General features: G+C 47.4%; 1 protein-coding gene across 1 annotated transcript in view; it reads right to left on the reverse strand.

The window, feature by feature from the left end:
* LOC132318653 (hydrocephalus-inducing protein homolog) overlaps nucleotides 1–16,558 on the reverse strand; it is a 147,800-nt gene that overhangs the window by 120,888 nt on the left and 10,354 nt on the right. Inside the window, exons 5-6 of the mRNA XM_059826626.1 lie at nucleotides 14,769–14,968; nucleotides 6,381–6,505 (exon numbers count right to left, since the gene is read on the reverse strand). Coding sequence (XP_059682609.1) covers nucleotides 6,381–6,505; nucleotides 14,769–14,968 — 325 coding nt within the window. The remainder of the gene's footprint in view (nucleotides 1–6,380; nucleotides 6,506–14,768; nucleotides 14,969–16,558) is intronic.

A 16,558-nucleotide genomic window follows, 5' to 3' on the forward strand; every position in this document is an offset into this window, starting at 1 on the left:
GTCTGTTGCTGTGAATTTAGCTCAATAGTAGTTTATCGCTACTAACAGCAACATCCGAGCCCCCGTAAACACTCACACAAGACTAAGATTAAAGCCAGAAAACGGTTTTGGTATTCCCACCTTGGTATCCTCCACAACACAGGGACGACTCAGATAAATATCTAAAGAGGTAGCAAGTTTGCTCAGGCAAGCGTTGAGCCTCCTCCGTTCCGGCTGAGGTCAGTACAAATTGAGAGCACTCAGCAACCTCTTTGAGTGATCTCAGGAAGGGAACACGCAACACGACAAGGGCTAAACCTCAGCGAAACCCTGCTGCCTACCCACATCCATCAGCGGATTTGCAAAGAAGAACAAAAGAGAAAGGAAAAGGCTTGATCTAGAGACTAAATCAATAGGATTTTCATTTCATTTTCAAACAAGTTCCTGGAAGCCACTGATTGCAATGCCGGCCTTGCAAGGCAGATGACAAGACCCTTGGTAGAAAAGAGGTTCTTAAAGGAGAGAGAACAGAGCTATGCAAAGGTGGTTGTGTTCTCCAAAGTCTACACACAAACACACATGAATAGCACAGCAAGGCAGTGCTTTTCTCAGATGCTTTAGCCTTGTGGGTAGCTGAGATGTTCGGAGGTGCTGGCACACCCGTGCTACAGTCACTTGTTCAGCCTCAAACAGCGAGAAACAACCAGGGCTGGGATTTAATGAGTTTCCTGCATGCGCACAGTGATCACTAACACACCACCAAGCCCTCGCACGGGTGGCTTCATTTACCAAAGTAAGCCAATTCAGCTAAACCCAGCATCGATTTTACCTGAAGAAAGGGATTCAGCATCCCGACACGTTTACATTCCCAGCTGGCAACCCCACGCTGATCCACGTAGGAGCTGAACGGTCACTAACACGGTTGACAATTCCCCTTGGCCCATTTGCCATACGACGTAGCCCCTACTACAATTTAGCACCGTGGCCAAGACGCACAGGCTTTCCTTCCTACGCTGCCAGACAAGCACACCCGGTTCTGTAGTTACCCATCATCTTCACCAAACCCAAATGGCTCTAATACATCACGTCAAACTCGCTGTCATTCCACGGGTGACTAAAGAGCTCCACATCAGCTCTCTAATTAGTCAGTTTTTAATATGCCTTAATTTTTCCTGTGATCTCATGCCTTGTTCTCCCCATTTGAGATGAAATGTCAGTGTTTTCTCAAGCTGGCAGTTTTTACTCATGGCTCCAGAGACTGCTGCAGCACAGAAAAGCTGTCTGTGCTTAGACCAAGAAGGGCAGAGGCATCTCAGGGTGTCCTACGTAGAGTGGAAGACCTAGAATCATCTCTGATAGCCCCCTGGAACCCTGAGCATTGCTGCCACACTCAGTACAGCCATTCCCATTCAGTTCTTTGAATCACAGAATCACTAAGGTTGGAAAAGACCTCTAAGATCATCAAGCCCCACCATCAACCCAACACCACCATGCCCACTAAACCATGTCCTGCAGTGCCACGTCCACACCTTCCTTGAACGCCTCCAGGGATGGTGACTCCACCACTTCCCTGGGCAGCTTATTGAGATCCACCCAGGAAAGTTTTTACTATTTTTTTCCTTCTTACATTGCCCCAAGGAAGTCGTATCTAGGCTACAAACATCCGTGCTGGCTCAGAGGAAGGGGATGATCACAGATCTGCTAAGCACGCTCGCTCCAGACACCCGTAGGGCTAGCAGCTGTAGAGGCAGTCCATGCAGGCAGATCCTGGTCAACCCAAACTGCACATCGTCTTGGCTCTCTGGTGCTCAGTACAAAAATCCCCTGCAGTGATTCCCCTCAGCGCAGCCAGCCTAAGCGCCTGGCTGTTGGACAGCTTTCAGGACTGGAAAGGACCCCAGGAGAGACTAGAGGGGCACTGCCAGGGAGGAGACATCTCAGGCCAGGGCTTGCTTCTCCACCCTGCAGCCTAGTGCTACGTAACACAAGGCTGATGTCTTGCCTTACATCTAAAAGCGAGCAGCAATGGGGAGGAAACGATGCTGGGGACCCCATACTTCCAGGGCCAGCCAGCAAAGCCCAGAAGCAGGGGAACAAGGCAGACAGACCCTTCCCTGACCCAGGGCTGGGCAAGCTCAGCTCCACATTGTGTCCAGCACTGGACAAATATTTAGCTGCTCTCTCTTCTCCCATACAGGAATAACCTGAATTTGGTAGAGGGCAAGTTTTGCTTCCCCAGGGCTCAGGAAGGAAGGCATTGCTTCATCCGCTTCCTACAGGGACAGTAACTAACCCAGTGCAGGAAAACTCCATCTGATTGACAACTACGGAGCCAGAGGCAGACGCTGCCCGCATCTTCTACCTGCTCTTGAAGTAATTAATCAAGGAGCTGAGGCTGAGCTCTCCCTTCCTTGCCCTGGGTGTGCAGAGCCACAAAGGATGCTCTGAGCCTGGGTCTGGCATCCACATCAAACAAGCTGATATTTGCTTTAGGAGACCTCCTGCTCAGGAACTGTCAAGCCCTCCCGTAAGTTCTGTAGGAAGTGGAGGGAAAACAGGGTATTAATCTGCCAAATACCCAGATGGTTCCTCAGCAGGCTTTTAGCACGAGGCTGGAGGCTTCCAGCAGGACTAAAACCACTGAGAACTATTCCTGAGCCACAGGTGCCCTTTTCTTCTGGGGAAGCTGCTTTCTGGGGCTCTACACCAAGGGCAGACAGGACAGTAATGGAGTAGACACTCCTGCCTGAGGGCTGGCTCTTCTCGCATGTGCCGTCTCTCCTAAAATTCACATACGAGTACTGGCTCTGATCTCTCCCCCTCGAAGAGGACGAGATCCTGACCCCAGGCTTTTGCTTCTGTGTTACAGTCTCACAGAGCCACCGAAGGAAAATGCTCTGCAGAATTACACTTATTACTGACAGCAATAAAGGCATCTCAATATATAGTGTCTGTCAGCCACGCACAAGCTCAGTGAGGCTTTGCTAATTACTGACGTTTCCTGTGCTGACAAAGGCATCCCAAGGGATGCAGTCACTGATGGGGAAAAAAACCTGTACAGAGGACTTTCAGCACCGCACAACAGATCTCCTAGACTAGAAGCACGTTGTAGCACCTTGCCACAGGGTGCCGGGGGCACTGCAGGCACCCACCTACAAGCACAGAATCTGGTCTTACACCTTGAAGGCCACCCATCATACCAGAGTAGGTACTTCTTGGAGACAGGAGTCTAATGTGAGTCAGGATTTAGGGAGCTCTGAGCAGAGAAGTGATTCTCCTTCCACAATTCCCACCATCTCTCCAGCACCTCCTGTCTCTGGCAGCCTCCTTTACTTGCGTGGAGGATTGCCATAGACGTTCTTGTTTCTGGGTGCTATGGGACTGGTGAGTTTGTTTGCAGCTCCGGCACAGCTCTGGGAAGCTGTCACGCATCTCCTTAACCACACGTCCCTGAGCAAAGCTCACCCTCCCGCCCCAAGCTTGTGCTATGCCGTCAGGTTGCAATGAACGCTCTGATTGCAGCAGACTGGGTTTCATGTACAAACACAGCAGCACGCAGGGCAAACAGCTTGGGTAGCTCACTTGAGAACTGCTTGAAAGCTACAAGAATACCTAAGCTTTATGAATAATGACTTGGTTGAAACTAGAGACTTAACTCCATAAACTTATTTTCCCACAACCACATGGGGTGGCCTAAGTGTCACCTGGGAAGGGCCAAGCCACCAACCAACCTTCAAGCCGTCCTGAGGGCAGAACACTTTCCAAACCTGTACATCTGCTTGGCATGCAGGCTTCAGAAACCCCTTCTGATACCATCATGAAGATGATGAATAGAGAGGACCACTAGATGATCTTGGAGGTCCCTTCCAATCCAAACCATTCTATGATTTATGAGGAGGAGCCCAGAACATCCCAAGTCACCTTCATTTCAGGATGGGCAGGGATTTTTCACACCCACACACACGTGCATGGGGCAATATAGAGGAGTTTGGACATGTAAAGCACCGAAGATCAATTTTTCATTGGAAATCATTATGCTTTTAGCAGCAAAGACACTTCCTTCACACTCATCTGTAAAGTTTGTAGCAACAGGACTATCAATATACGTACTGTCCATCGAGGGGACAGTACCTACATTCCTAGCCAGGGCAGTCTAAAGGATGCACAATTTAAATCAACCAAGTAATAGGCAAAGGGAAAATTGTGACTTACTGACATTGAAGAGCTCCACATTTGCTTAAGCAATGCTAGCGACAGATTTGACCCAACTTCAGCAAAAATTAAATCAAGGCAACACGCACCTGATCCTGCCTAAGTCACACTCACAACAGCATGATTTATTGAGAACTACTGCCACTTGTGAGCTGAGCAAGTCAATACCCATACGCAGCAAAGCAAGGAAAATGCCTCCCAACATCCTAAACCGCTGTGATGCTCTTAGCACTTCTGTTTCGTAATAAACAGTCGGTTGGTGGCTCTGATAGAGCAACACAGCTGCTTTTTGTACGCGAGTCACACAGAGTCTGACTTAGTGCAGGACAAATTAGCCAGGGCTTGCCACGCGAGGTTGGGTAACATTGTCTGGTGCTCTGCACTACACCTGCAATAAGCAGCTTTTAAGACGGATTGATTAAATGTTTGGGTTTCATTTTAGCAATTAATCACAGCAGCCTTTTACTTACTTGTATGCTTCAACGCTAGAGAGATAATCCCTTCATTATTCCCTTGCTCTCCTCCTTATTCCGTGGTTTATTTAAAAATAACTGCACTGTTGTACTGACAGGCGGGAAGGAAATCCTAGGTTTATCTCCCAGGTAGCTGCACGTGTTCCTGCGAGGTCGCCCATCTCAGAGCCAGCAGATAGTTTGATCTCCATGGTCTAGCCATGCAAATTGCTTCGGCAAAGATTAACCACGAAGGAACCAGGTGTTTCAGTAAGAACCAGACTCAGGTTTTCAAAGCAAGCCATGAAGATCCTGGCCCTAATTATTCACTCAGTCTTCTCAGTCACAAAGTAGAAACCCTACAGCCCTAACCTCTAGCGTTACTACTGACTTACCCCAGAGAAAGATCTAGCTCTCTGAATTTTATCCTATAAATTCTCTATATGCATACAAATGAGGCACTTTTTGTGCTTCTTTCAGTAGCTCTTTCAAGAAAGTCTTACCCAAACCCATGAGCTTCCCAGAGTGAGCATAAACCATTCTCTGGGAATACGTCACTAACTGACAAATATTGAACAAAGCTGTGATAACTCAAAGCCACAAAGAGCATCTGGAAGATAAAGGAGCCTTTTTATAACTTCTACAAACTCGAAACAACTAAGATGTTCACTGCTGGCCTAAAGCATCACAGTATCACCTGGATGAGGACATCATGCTTCCCAGGACCAACAGTCAGGAATAGGGACAAAACAAACCTCTCTTTCCAGCAAGAGAAAACGCACACCAAAATCATTCATGCAACAGAGAAAGCGTCTCCTTCAGCATCACAAGATACCTCTCCTGAACCAAGGCCGACAGAAGCACTTCAACATGTCGCACCTTCTTCTTGAGTTTTCCCCACTCACTCCTAAAGCGACTTATAAAGCTGACGGTATTTCTGTGGCCTGATCTTGGCTCCTCGTACCCTAGCATACATTTTACACCTATCTCGGGAGGCAGTGAGCACTTCCTGCCAAATCCCAAGAGCCCTCAAGTCTGGCTACTTTAGTCCTGATGTTGGGAAGCACGGGCTGTAGATGGGTAGAGGGCAATACGGAAGAAAAGATCTGTGGCAAGACGATGGAGAAGCAGTACATGGCACAGAGGTGTGTAAGAGACAGCAGGCACTGCAGAGACTCTAACAGAAACGTGTGTTCCCTGTGTTACGCTTCAAACATAGCATTGTCTAGGAATAAAACCTCACGCATACATACGCAGGCTGCAATGGTGAGTCAAGGTTTCTCCTTCCTCCGCTCAGCAACTCCCAGAAAAACAGCATTCCAAAATCTCATTCCCATTTGAGGGGCATCTACTTTAACAACCCCCTCAACACCAACTATTCTTCACTTTTATCCGAGGTAAAGCTGGGGCAGGGCAGGTACACCTGGACAGGGAATTGAGGTGGCTGGGACAACGGGGAATGATGGTGGAAGACTGTCACGAGAAGGTGCTGGGTGCAGAACACCATGCTGACACCAGGGTCCCCCAGGGAGGGACCAGAGCACAGGACACACAGAACAAGGACAGGCTCAGCCTCTGCCCCTTATCTGTTCACTTCTAAGCACTGAAACATGCAGAGCTTTTGGAAGAAAAGCTTTTAGAAGTTGCCCACAAAGCAAACTTAACATTATTCTGCTTAGAAAGGGCTCTGCTTTGAAGGACGCAGAGAGCGTGCACCACGCAGCGCCCAGCACTTACCTGTGTCGTAGTGAACTACCAAGGACCTGGAATGGTGCCCGGTCTTCAGTGGGTGAAACTCCACTGTCACTTGCATGGCGTCACCAATCCCAAGAGTCCCGACGGAGGGATCGACAGAGAAAGGGCTGCAAGGCAAAGAGAGCTATCAGGACTATTGCGGGAGATTTGGGGACTGTATTCCTTTGGCAGTCTAGTTCCCTTCAGCTCACTTGCACAAGCAAGGAGCAAACAAACCACAGCCAGCAGAAGACAAACACAACATACAGGATCAGAAACAGAGCGACTGACTCCCGCTTCTGCAGAGATCCAGCCCTCAGAAGATCCCATGGCATAAAATGACCTCATCTCCCCCATGCTCTGCGTCCAATTCTCTGCAGCCTCAGGAGTCCCACTGCTAGCAATACAATCAGAGAACGGCTTGTGAAGAGCACAGAAATGGTAACAGCTATTCGCATGCACAACCTGATGCTGATTTCCTCAGGAATCTGTCTTTTCCTGCCACCCAGAAACCTCACCTCAAGAGATGCAATACCTGTTCCAATGAGATTACAGCCTAGAAATCAGACAGAGAACAAAAGTCTTTTTTGAAGACCAGAGACTAATTATGGTTTAATTTGCAGAATTCATTTTTTTCTTTTTACCTTGGAAACATTCTGGTTTAGCCTAAGAAAGGGCACGTTTTATCAGCATTTCAATGAAAGCTGCTCCAAAAAAAGGAACCATCAGAAAAATCTGAGTGCAAATGCAGATCGGAGCGATCCCATGGCATGGAAACAAGACACAAAAGGAGTATCCCATTTACAGCCTGAACAATTAAATCTTGAGCTAAATGAAGCGCCATTAACAGGAGCATATCAAGGCGAGTTTAACGGGAGGTTTTCTCTCTGTTCACAAGCAACGCAATCTGGGACTCTGGGTTGTAATCCAAGCTCGGTAACTGTTTGCCTGGCCCACCAGACAAAGTCTGTGCAATGTGTTGGAAATAATTATGAAAATGCGTTGGCCTACTTTGGATTTAATATGAGCTATTATGATTTGTCACCAGGTAAACAGCTCTTGGCTGACAGACACAAAACTCAGTGCTTTAATGCTTAGGGCTAAGTCAGATGAAACATGCTTCTGCACAACGGCAGCTGCGCTTCATGGCTCTTGTGCAGCCCCACTTAGAAAACAAAAGTTACTGGGTTTTAGTGCTTTGCTGGTGGTCAATTTGTCACCGTAAAAACATGTTCTGGAGAGTTTTACCGTGATCAGAGAACGCAATGCGCACACAAAAATAATGAGAACAACCGGAGCCGTGTGCAAGCTGAACTTTGTTCACCTAAGTAGTGACAGTGATGAAATTGCTGGAGTTTCTGCTCGTTAAGGAGATATTACTGTGATTAGGGGCCTGACCTCTTCCCATTACAACTAGTGAGAACATTACCGCTGACTAATGGAGAAGCATTGGGCCTGCAACGTTTACGTGCTGGACTTGAGACTTCTGAGAGAGAGGAGGAGGAGGAAAGACAAGGCACCACCAGCCTCAGAACCGGATTGCTCTACATGGTGCTGCACCTCCACTGGTGGTTACGCCAGGACTGCTGCAGGTCTCTGCTGGCGCTTGGGTGGGATCATGGCCTGCTGTGGGAAAGGCACGGATTTTTTTTCCCCCCCTTCTTTTTTGGCCAGAAGCGTTGCCAGAAAAGCTGCTAGCTAAGGAAGGGGACTCCTGGCAACACTTCAGCACTGCCTCCCATCCCATCATCTTCCTACTCCTTCCCCATGTCTAGGTACTCCTGCCCTCACATGGCTGGGATGGGAATAACACTCCTGCGGGTGACTTCAGGGGACCCCTGAGAAAGAAGTATCTCCTATTTTCAAATTCTCAGAAGAGGATCTAGCCAAGTTCAGGACTCTGTTCTCAGGACTGAGAAACCGAGCACAAATCAGACACTGCATCTCCTACACCCCATCCCATGCTGTACCCACAAGACAACTCTGTTACTGCTGTAGCAAGAGCTCATTATCCCTCACATAGACCAGGTTCTCCAAGACCCAAAGATGCAAGCTCCATGGTTCAACTTAACTCCTCCGAATTGCAGTCAACATCACTAAGCTGTTCCCTGCAGCCTACAGATAAGAAGAGATGCTACGGAGACATCCCTGACGCATTGTAAAAGCCAAATGAAGACCACTGCCAAGAGATGAAGCTGGCAAGGTAAACTTTGGCCTTTTATCCATTCACTGTGAGCTGCTCTTTAAGATAATTCCGGTCCCGTTCGATCTACCCTTTTAATGAATCACTACCGCTCCCAAAAAACAGGAATGACAAGGCTTGCAGGTTTTTTTAATAGCTTGTTTTCTTCCAACTTGCTTCTTAACTACGTCCACTTGGACGTCTGCATTGTTGTATGACATCTAAACTTTCACAGGTCCAGATCTCCCAACGGTACCTTGCAATCCCCAGCTTGTATAAACTCATCTAGCCACAGCAATTTAGGAGAGACCTTCCCACCAGCACCTGCTGAGATCTTGCCTATTACTGTCCTTTAGAAAGAGATCAACGCTAGATTGGTAAGCAATTTCATAATGATGTACTTTAGCATTTACATCTTGCTTACTTTCTCCAAGCAGCAGCCCCCCTTCTTTACAGAGCTGGGCAAAGTTATGGCCCGTGAGGATACCAAGGGCCAAATACTCCTGACGTTATTTAGAAACACAACTGACGAGTGAACAAAGCTGGCAATTCAGGCTCTCAAGCCACCATGCCACCTTTTCTCCTGCAACCACGCAGTTAGCAAATACAGTGTGCAGGGAGGCTGCAATATCCTTTCCTCAAGTCCCATCCTATGTTTACCTTCTACGACCAAACTTCCTTTGGTCTACTGACCCCTTAACTTGCATTATAAAATTATCTGAGTTTGGGAGAATCCATTTCACCCAAAGCTACCTCCAACCCCATGGAAGGCAGTAAAATCTACTGGTGATTGAATTGCCTCATCTGTCCACTAAGATCTACTGCAGGAAAAACCCAAAGATCATTTAATCTCAGTATACATTACTTTTAGTAATAGTATAGCAGCCAAAGTCAAGCAGTGTCACTATTCCAGTAAACCCAGTCGGTTAGGTCAAAGCATCCAAGACTCCATCCCTGTGCTGAAAAAGCCTGTGTAGAGTCAGCATCCCACAGCTCTATCTTTCCCTCTTTCACTGCACCTAGGCTCTATTTTCATATTCTTGGATGGTCTTTGTCCGTCTTATTGTAACTTTTCAATCCCATGCCTCCATGTAGTCTGTGGGTACTACAGGGAGGGATGCAAGGGGGCTCCAAGCACTGTGCCTCGTAGGATAATCGTGCCCCTGTACTCAGCACTGCTGAGGCCACACCTCGAATGCTGTGTTCAGTTTTGGGCCCCTCACTCCAAGAAGGACCTGGAGGTGCTGGAGCGTGTCCAGAGAAGGGTGACGGAGCTGGTGAGGGGTCTGGAGCACAAGTCTGATGAGGAACGGCTGAGGGAGCTGGGGTTGTTCAGTCTGGAGAAGAGGAGGCTGAGGGGAGACCTCATCGCTCTCTACAACTACCTGAAAGGGGGTTGTGGGGAGGTGGGTGTTGGTCCCTTCTCCCAAGTGACAAGTGACAGGACAAGAGGAAATGGCCTCAAGTTGCACCAGGGGAGGTTTAGGCTGGATATTAGGAACCATGTCTTTCCTGAGAGAGTGGTGAAACATTGGAACAGGCTGCCCAGGGAGGTGGTGGAGTCACCATCCCTGGAGGTGTTCAAGGAACGTGTGGACGTGGCACTGCGGGTTTAGTTTAGTGGGCATGGGGGGGTTGGGTTGATGGTTGGACTTGATGATCTTACAGGTCTTTTCCAACCTTAATGATTCTGTGTGATTTGTGATAATTACCTGGGCTTTCAGAGCTTGGTGGGGACATTCCTAAATGGATCTTATCTCAGACTGATCCTCTCTAGACCTATAGCATGGCATAGTACAGTGTCTGTAACGTCAGAAAAAGGCAGTGCTGCCCTGAGATCTTCTAGACACCATTTTCAACTCAAATGTACTGGAATGACATTTATCTCCCTGAATGTCATGGAGAAGAAACTCATTATCCTGCCTTAACAATGAGAACGACAGGAAGAGACTTTCTGTAGTTATACTATTATTATTATTATTACCAAGCTATGCAGTTAAGAGCTGGGTATGGACGTGCAGAGAGAGGACAGGCACAAAGCCAGACTGCATGATGAGTGCTTTTAGTGGTTTTTTTTTTTCCTTTTTCAAAAAGTGGTTAAAATGTGGCCATGTTTTCTGGTAGACACCATGGCAAGGGAGAGCTCTGAACAAGGAGCAGCAGAAGGATGCTGTATTGGCCCCACGGATTCACTTAAGAGGTCTTCCTTGGAGGGAAATGCACAACAGAAAACAAAGTCCTTAGATAAATGAATAACAGGCAGGGAACATCATGAACTGACCAGATGTAAGAGTCGAGCTGTCCATACTGACAGAGGAAAGGTTAGGATGGGAGATGGGCTGAAAAATGCACCGAAGGTGAAAGCAGATAGGTAACGCTTGATGCTATAGAGAAGGGAATCCAGAGAAAGGAGGCCAAAGGAAGCAATATGACCAGTGTAAGGGACTAGGAAAGGGTGGCATCTGCAGCTGGCTTGCGAATGGGCAAGACCCTGACTTTGCTCAGGCCAGAAAACAAAAGTTGGGGCAACTAAGACAGAAGCTTCAATTGTGCAGAGAGAGAGGAAAGGACAGAGGGCAGCTGATGGGTCTAGAAACTTACACAGATCTCTCATTCCCTTCTACTCCACTAATCCTCCTCCCTCTCTCGTATGCATGCATGTGCTTGTACGTATCAACACACACCAAAGCTATTATGGGATATTAAGAGTGCCTTTAACACAACACCGCATCCTTACTCAGCAGAAGTCAAGCATACATTCAACTTAAGCTGCTTAAATTCTCCACTAAATAAGAAAGACCAAAACAGTTCTGAAATTCAGCCTGGAAGGCTGGCACTCCTTTCCCTAACTCTTGATTATGCATTTCATTTACACTATAAGCTCTCCAGGACAGGGAACATAACTCGTTCATTTCCAAAGCACAGTTTTAAGTGTTCTGTGGTAATAATTAATCACCAAGTTATTAGGAAAGTCATTCAAAAGAATTAGTGACATTAAACCTTCACTACCTCTGTTGTTAATAATGATGCAGCCTTTGTCATAGCCTCTACAACAGGGAAATTAATCCCCTAACGTTAGTAGGAAAATGGCCTCTCTTGTGAAAGCCTCTGTAAATATATTTGTTCAAAGACAATTGCCAGCTAATAATCTACTAGCCTGTGGAGCGGTGTATCAGTCTGATTCTCAAGCCAGCTTGTCACGCCACCTGGGAGGCCAATTCTTGTCTGCTGGGGTTGCTAGAACCCCAGGGCTCACCTGGGAGCTCAGTGGTAGGTATCTGAGCAACTTCTCATAGCACAAGCGGCAAGGAATCAACCATTGATCACTGCTATCAAGAGACTCAGTCAATAATGGGAAAGTTTACAGCCACGGTAGAGGGTCCAGAGGCACTCAGACAGCAAGAAAAGAGTTGGTGCAATGCAGTGACGACATGTCACACGGTACAGTCGCCAGCACTGGCTGCAATGACCACTCCTGGCACACCACAGCCTCATCGCAGAGAGAGAACACGGTTGTTCTGGTCTTGGGCTGCAAGGGGACATCCTGACCTGGTCAACAGCAGGGAACACTCCAAATGTGCTGGAGGATACCACGCTTTGGGGAGTGGTCGACACACTGGAGGGCTGGGCTGCTCTGAGGAACCACAACAGGCTGGAGAAACAGGCCGATGTGAACTTCATGCAGTTCAGGGATGGAAAAAGGCAAAATCCTGGATTTGGGATGGAATAACCTCCAGCAGTACAGGCTGAGCACTGATGGCACAGAAAACATTTCTACAGAAGAGGACCTTAGGGGCTGGAGCACAGGACAGGCTGAGATAAATGGGTTTGTACAGTCCTGAGAAGGAAAGATGAAGCGTGATCTTAGTGCTGTTCACAACCACGTAAAGGGAAGGTGTAAAGAAGAGGGAGCCAGGCTCTTCTTGGAGATGTACAGTGTAGAATAAGGGAAAATGAGCATAAGTTGCAGTAATGGGAAATCGGAGCAGATATTAAGAAAAAAAAATTGTCATCATGAGGGTGGTCAAACACTAGAACAGAGACCCAGAGAAGCGAGGGAACCTTGAAGACATTCAAAGCTCAACACAAAACACAAAAAGGTCCGGAGTAGCAAGCTGTGTTGCTTGCAAACTTGATCAAACTGACACTGCTCTTGCTTTGAGCAGGGTGCTTGCTCAGATGATCTCCAGCGGTCCCTTCCAAAGGTACTCTACGATTTTAGCTTCTAAATCAGCCCAATCCCATTTCACATACTCCTCAAATTTCTCATTATATTTCCTATACATCTGTGCATGTCTGTGTAGGCAGACGGTAGACAGACAGGCATTAGAGGAACTCAACCTTTAAGAAAATTCCCAATGAAGAATTCATTATGACATTTTGCTGAACACTTAAAGCAAAAATAAAAAACAGAGAGCAGAAACACAGGAACTTCAGAGTATTTAAAAAGAAATCCGAATAAAAGTAGGACCGACTTAATTAGAATAAAATGCTGATTATATTCAAAGATTTAAATCATCTGTTTGAAATTTCAAACTGGCTGTCAAAAGTTCATAATGAAATGGAAGAGATGACTGCTGCCCTCAGCTAACAAGGGAAATTATATTAGCTTTTGAGCTCTGTAAACATGCAATCCGGTTATTCAGGATTCTACTTTTTGGTGTGGTTTGAAGTAAAATTTTCGTAACGCTTCCCATTGCTTTACTGCAAATCAGGACTGAAATACCTAATTGCTGAAGTTCAGAAAAGTCTTAAAATCTCTATCAAGCAGGATTCAACATACGCTGCATCACGCAATAGAATAGTTGGCAAGTACACTGCAAAAAGACGCTAGACTTTACTGGGGATTTATTTTAGTTGTGACAACCAGATCTGGAAATCCCAGAGGAAAACTGTACACTGATTTGCAAGTTCCTGCCTATGCATTCTCCATGGTGAAAAGCAGCAGCCTGCTTAAAGAGCATCCTCGAAGCCTGCTTAAATGGCTTTGCCAGGCTGTGGTGGAAGCTCCTCTTGGACCCTCACGTTTCACAGGACAAAAGTAAGAAGTCTTCTTTCGAGCCCTGTTTTCCTGGGGAAGAAATTGAGGCAATGCAGGTGCACCAAGTCAGACAGCGGGTCTTCGCTGCATTCTTGACCTCAGCTCCTACACCGAGACCTCTGGGACCAAGCAACTCTCAACTCATTACCAGCCAACTGAACTGCTTTCCTTGCAGATGCGGTGTCAAAAAACTCATTACCCTCTCCAATTCAGCCAGCTGGAAAACCAGTGACTGCTTTCTGAGACCAAAAGGAACAGCACAGGCTGTCCGCAACACAATTCACATCAGGCATTTGATCAGGGGACCACCGGAATACCCTGTGCTTGTGGCCTCCCAGAGAACGGGTGTATCTGGCTGACAGTGGTATGCAACCATTTCAGAAGGTATTTACCATCAGCAGGTTGCAAGCTAGCTACTAACATTCTAGCACTCTCCAGGAAACCTAGGGGAGATAAAGCTCCAGGAGAAAACGCTCCCAATCCATGCACCAGATTTTTGCCGCAGCTTTTGCCTGTGCCCTCAGTAGCATTCTGCTTTGGGGCTGTAGTGCAATCTTGAAGCCAGTGTCTACTCATCTCCACCTAAGAGCTCATTCTACTTAAGAATATTTTGGTCCCAAGGACCAGACGAAACCTACTGGAAAACAAAGTTCCTGGACCACACGGTGGTACTCTCAGGGCCTCAGTACCCTCAGCTTTCATCTACTCATCTCCAATTGCTCAGAATGACTTGCTAACATAGACATAGCTGCTGATCGACTCTTAAATGTCTCTTCCACCAGCTCATAGCCAGCCATTTCCTAACACTGCGTTTGGTCTACATAACCGAGCTCCCTAGACCTGTCATCTGCCACACACTATCCCATACAGCCCAAGGGCGGTCAGGTTGCCTTCCTTTATTTGTTCTTTCAAGCTAACAGAATTCGTCTAGTGAGATGCTGTGCTGGAGACACCACTGCAGTGTAAAACTTTGCTGCAGCTTGCAGAGTTTTATCAAAGGTTGTATCATGCTTAAGACACCGTAAGCAACTGCCAGACCCACATGTCCTGCCTGTTTCCAGCTACGGCTGCAATACAGCAGCTCAGAAGCTCTCATTCCTTTTTGTTACTGTTTACCAGCTATATTATCACGCAACAGTGTTTTGCACAAGATGTTGAGTTCCTTTACCTCTGAGTGCTCATGCGGTAGCGGGCCTCCCGGTTCCCGATGTTGCGAACCAGCAGTGTTTTCTGGGTGCTGTATTTGACTGGACAGACACCGAAGTTCAGCTGGTCAGGGAAGTCCAGGATGGCTCGGGCACCTATAGCTCGGATCGGCACAACGAACTTTTCCCTTTCCGTGATGCAGGTGACCTGGTGGAAGTAATCCTGCAGGGAAAGAAGCAATCTCAGCACAGTGCGTTTAGTACCATCCCCACGGCAGAAGGAAAGCTGCTGTTTTCTAGGACTCTAACAGAGGCATTCAATAATGTAATAGTCCTTTTTGCCTTAATGACCTTTCAGTCCAGTAGCACGACTTGAACAGGGCTGCTAACTCGCAAAGAAGGAACAACCCCCTTGAGTCACCTGCTTTCCCAGCAAGCTGGCAGAACCAGACAAAATCATCTGACACTTGGATTCTGAGGCACCAAAATAGAGTCATGTCATGTACGGGATTACAGCAGTAACAAGAACCTGCCTTGATCGCCACTGCAGACTATTAAAGGCACCACTAAGAACCCACTTGTGCCACAGGGCCAGCTCCAATCCCAGCAATGCAGTGACCTGCTTGAAGCTTGGCAGGGGATGCTCAGGTACATTTTCAGAAGGACTTCGCCACATGCACAATCAAGAGTCAGTCTGGTGAAATACTTAACAAGCTGGACACAATACTTTTTTTCTATCAGCTGAGTGTAGGGTACAGGTGTATTTCCCACCCCTTCCCATAGCATTATAGAGACAAAGCTGGGGACACACACCCTTAAAAGGTTATCTGATCCATCTCCCCACCCCAGAACTGGCTCAGCTCTGTACCCACACTACTCAAGAGATGTTTGACAAGTACTTGAAAGCACTAACAACTCCACCCCTGCCCTCAGCAGCCTGTTCCAGCTCTGCCCTAGGTTTAAAGAGAGCTCTTCCTGTGTCTAATCTCAGTTTCCCTTTACATCTCCTCCTAGCCTCAGGGGAGGCAGCAAACAGCTTTGCTTCCTCTCCGCTGCATGACTGATGTCTTCATCACCTCCCTTTTGTACAGTCTCCAGAATAAGCCACTTGCTGCCTTGCTAGCACGCCTCCCTGAGGCAGGTCAGACATCCCGACCAGAGCAAACTCAGCTCTGCTATTCCCAGTCATTGGCTTGCTCAGAAAAGAGCCAGACAGCCCCCCCTAAGCTGTCTGGCATTTAGCAGTAGGGAGGTGAATCAAATCACCAAAATCATGCTGCTGGAGGGTTGAGCAGATCGATCTCCAGATCTACAGTGTGGCATAGCTGGGCTGGAAGTATCACCTTGCCCCCCGCTGAAAGCAGTGGTAAAACTGTTTAGTAGGGCCAGGAGCCATTACCTCCAGCAGCTCTTAGTGACCAGTTGATAAAAGCTCTGCCTCTTATCACTCACTTGCTCTCCTGATCTTTTTTCCCCTCAGTGCTTTTATCTCCTTTGGTATTTTTATAATTGTTGAAGCAGCAAGCAGACAATTTAGGATTTGCACACAGCAGCAAACCCCCTCAACCAGACCGGATTCGCGTTCCTCTGCACTTGGAATTTCCTGCTCCCATACCCATCCTCTCCAAGCCTGGAAGGGACCTACAGCAGCCAGACGAGGCACAGACACAGAGCTACAGCTTCAGCACAACAGCTAACACCCAGCGCCTACCAACCGCCTGCTCGGCTGGGGTTTAAGGTTGCAGTAACAGACGCTGTCACATCCAAGGTGGAAAAAGAATAAAGAAGGACCTTTTATTCTGGGTATCTGAAA

The sequence above is a fragment of the Gavia stellata genome, chromosome 18 (assembly GCF_030936135.1).
Source record: "Gavia stellata isolate bGavSte3 chromosome 18, bGavSte3.hap2, whole genome shotgun sequence".
Taxonomy (NCBI): domain Eukaryota; kingdom Metazoa; phylum Chordata; class Aves; order Gaviiformes; family Gaviidae; genus Gavia; species Gavia stellata.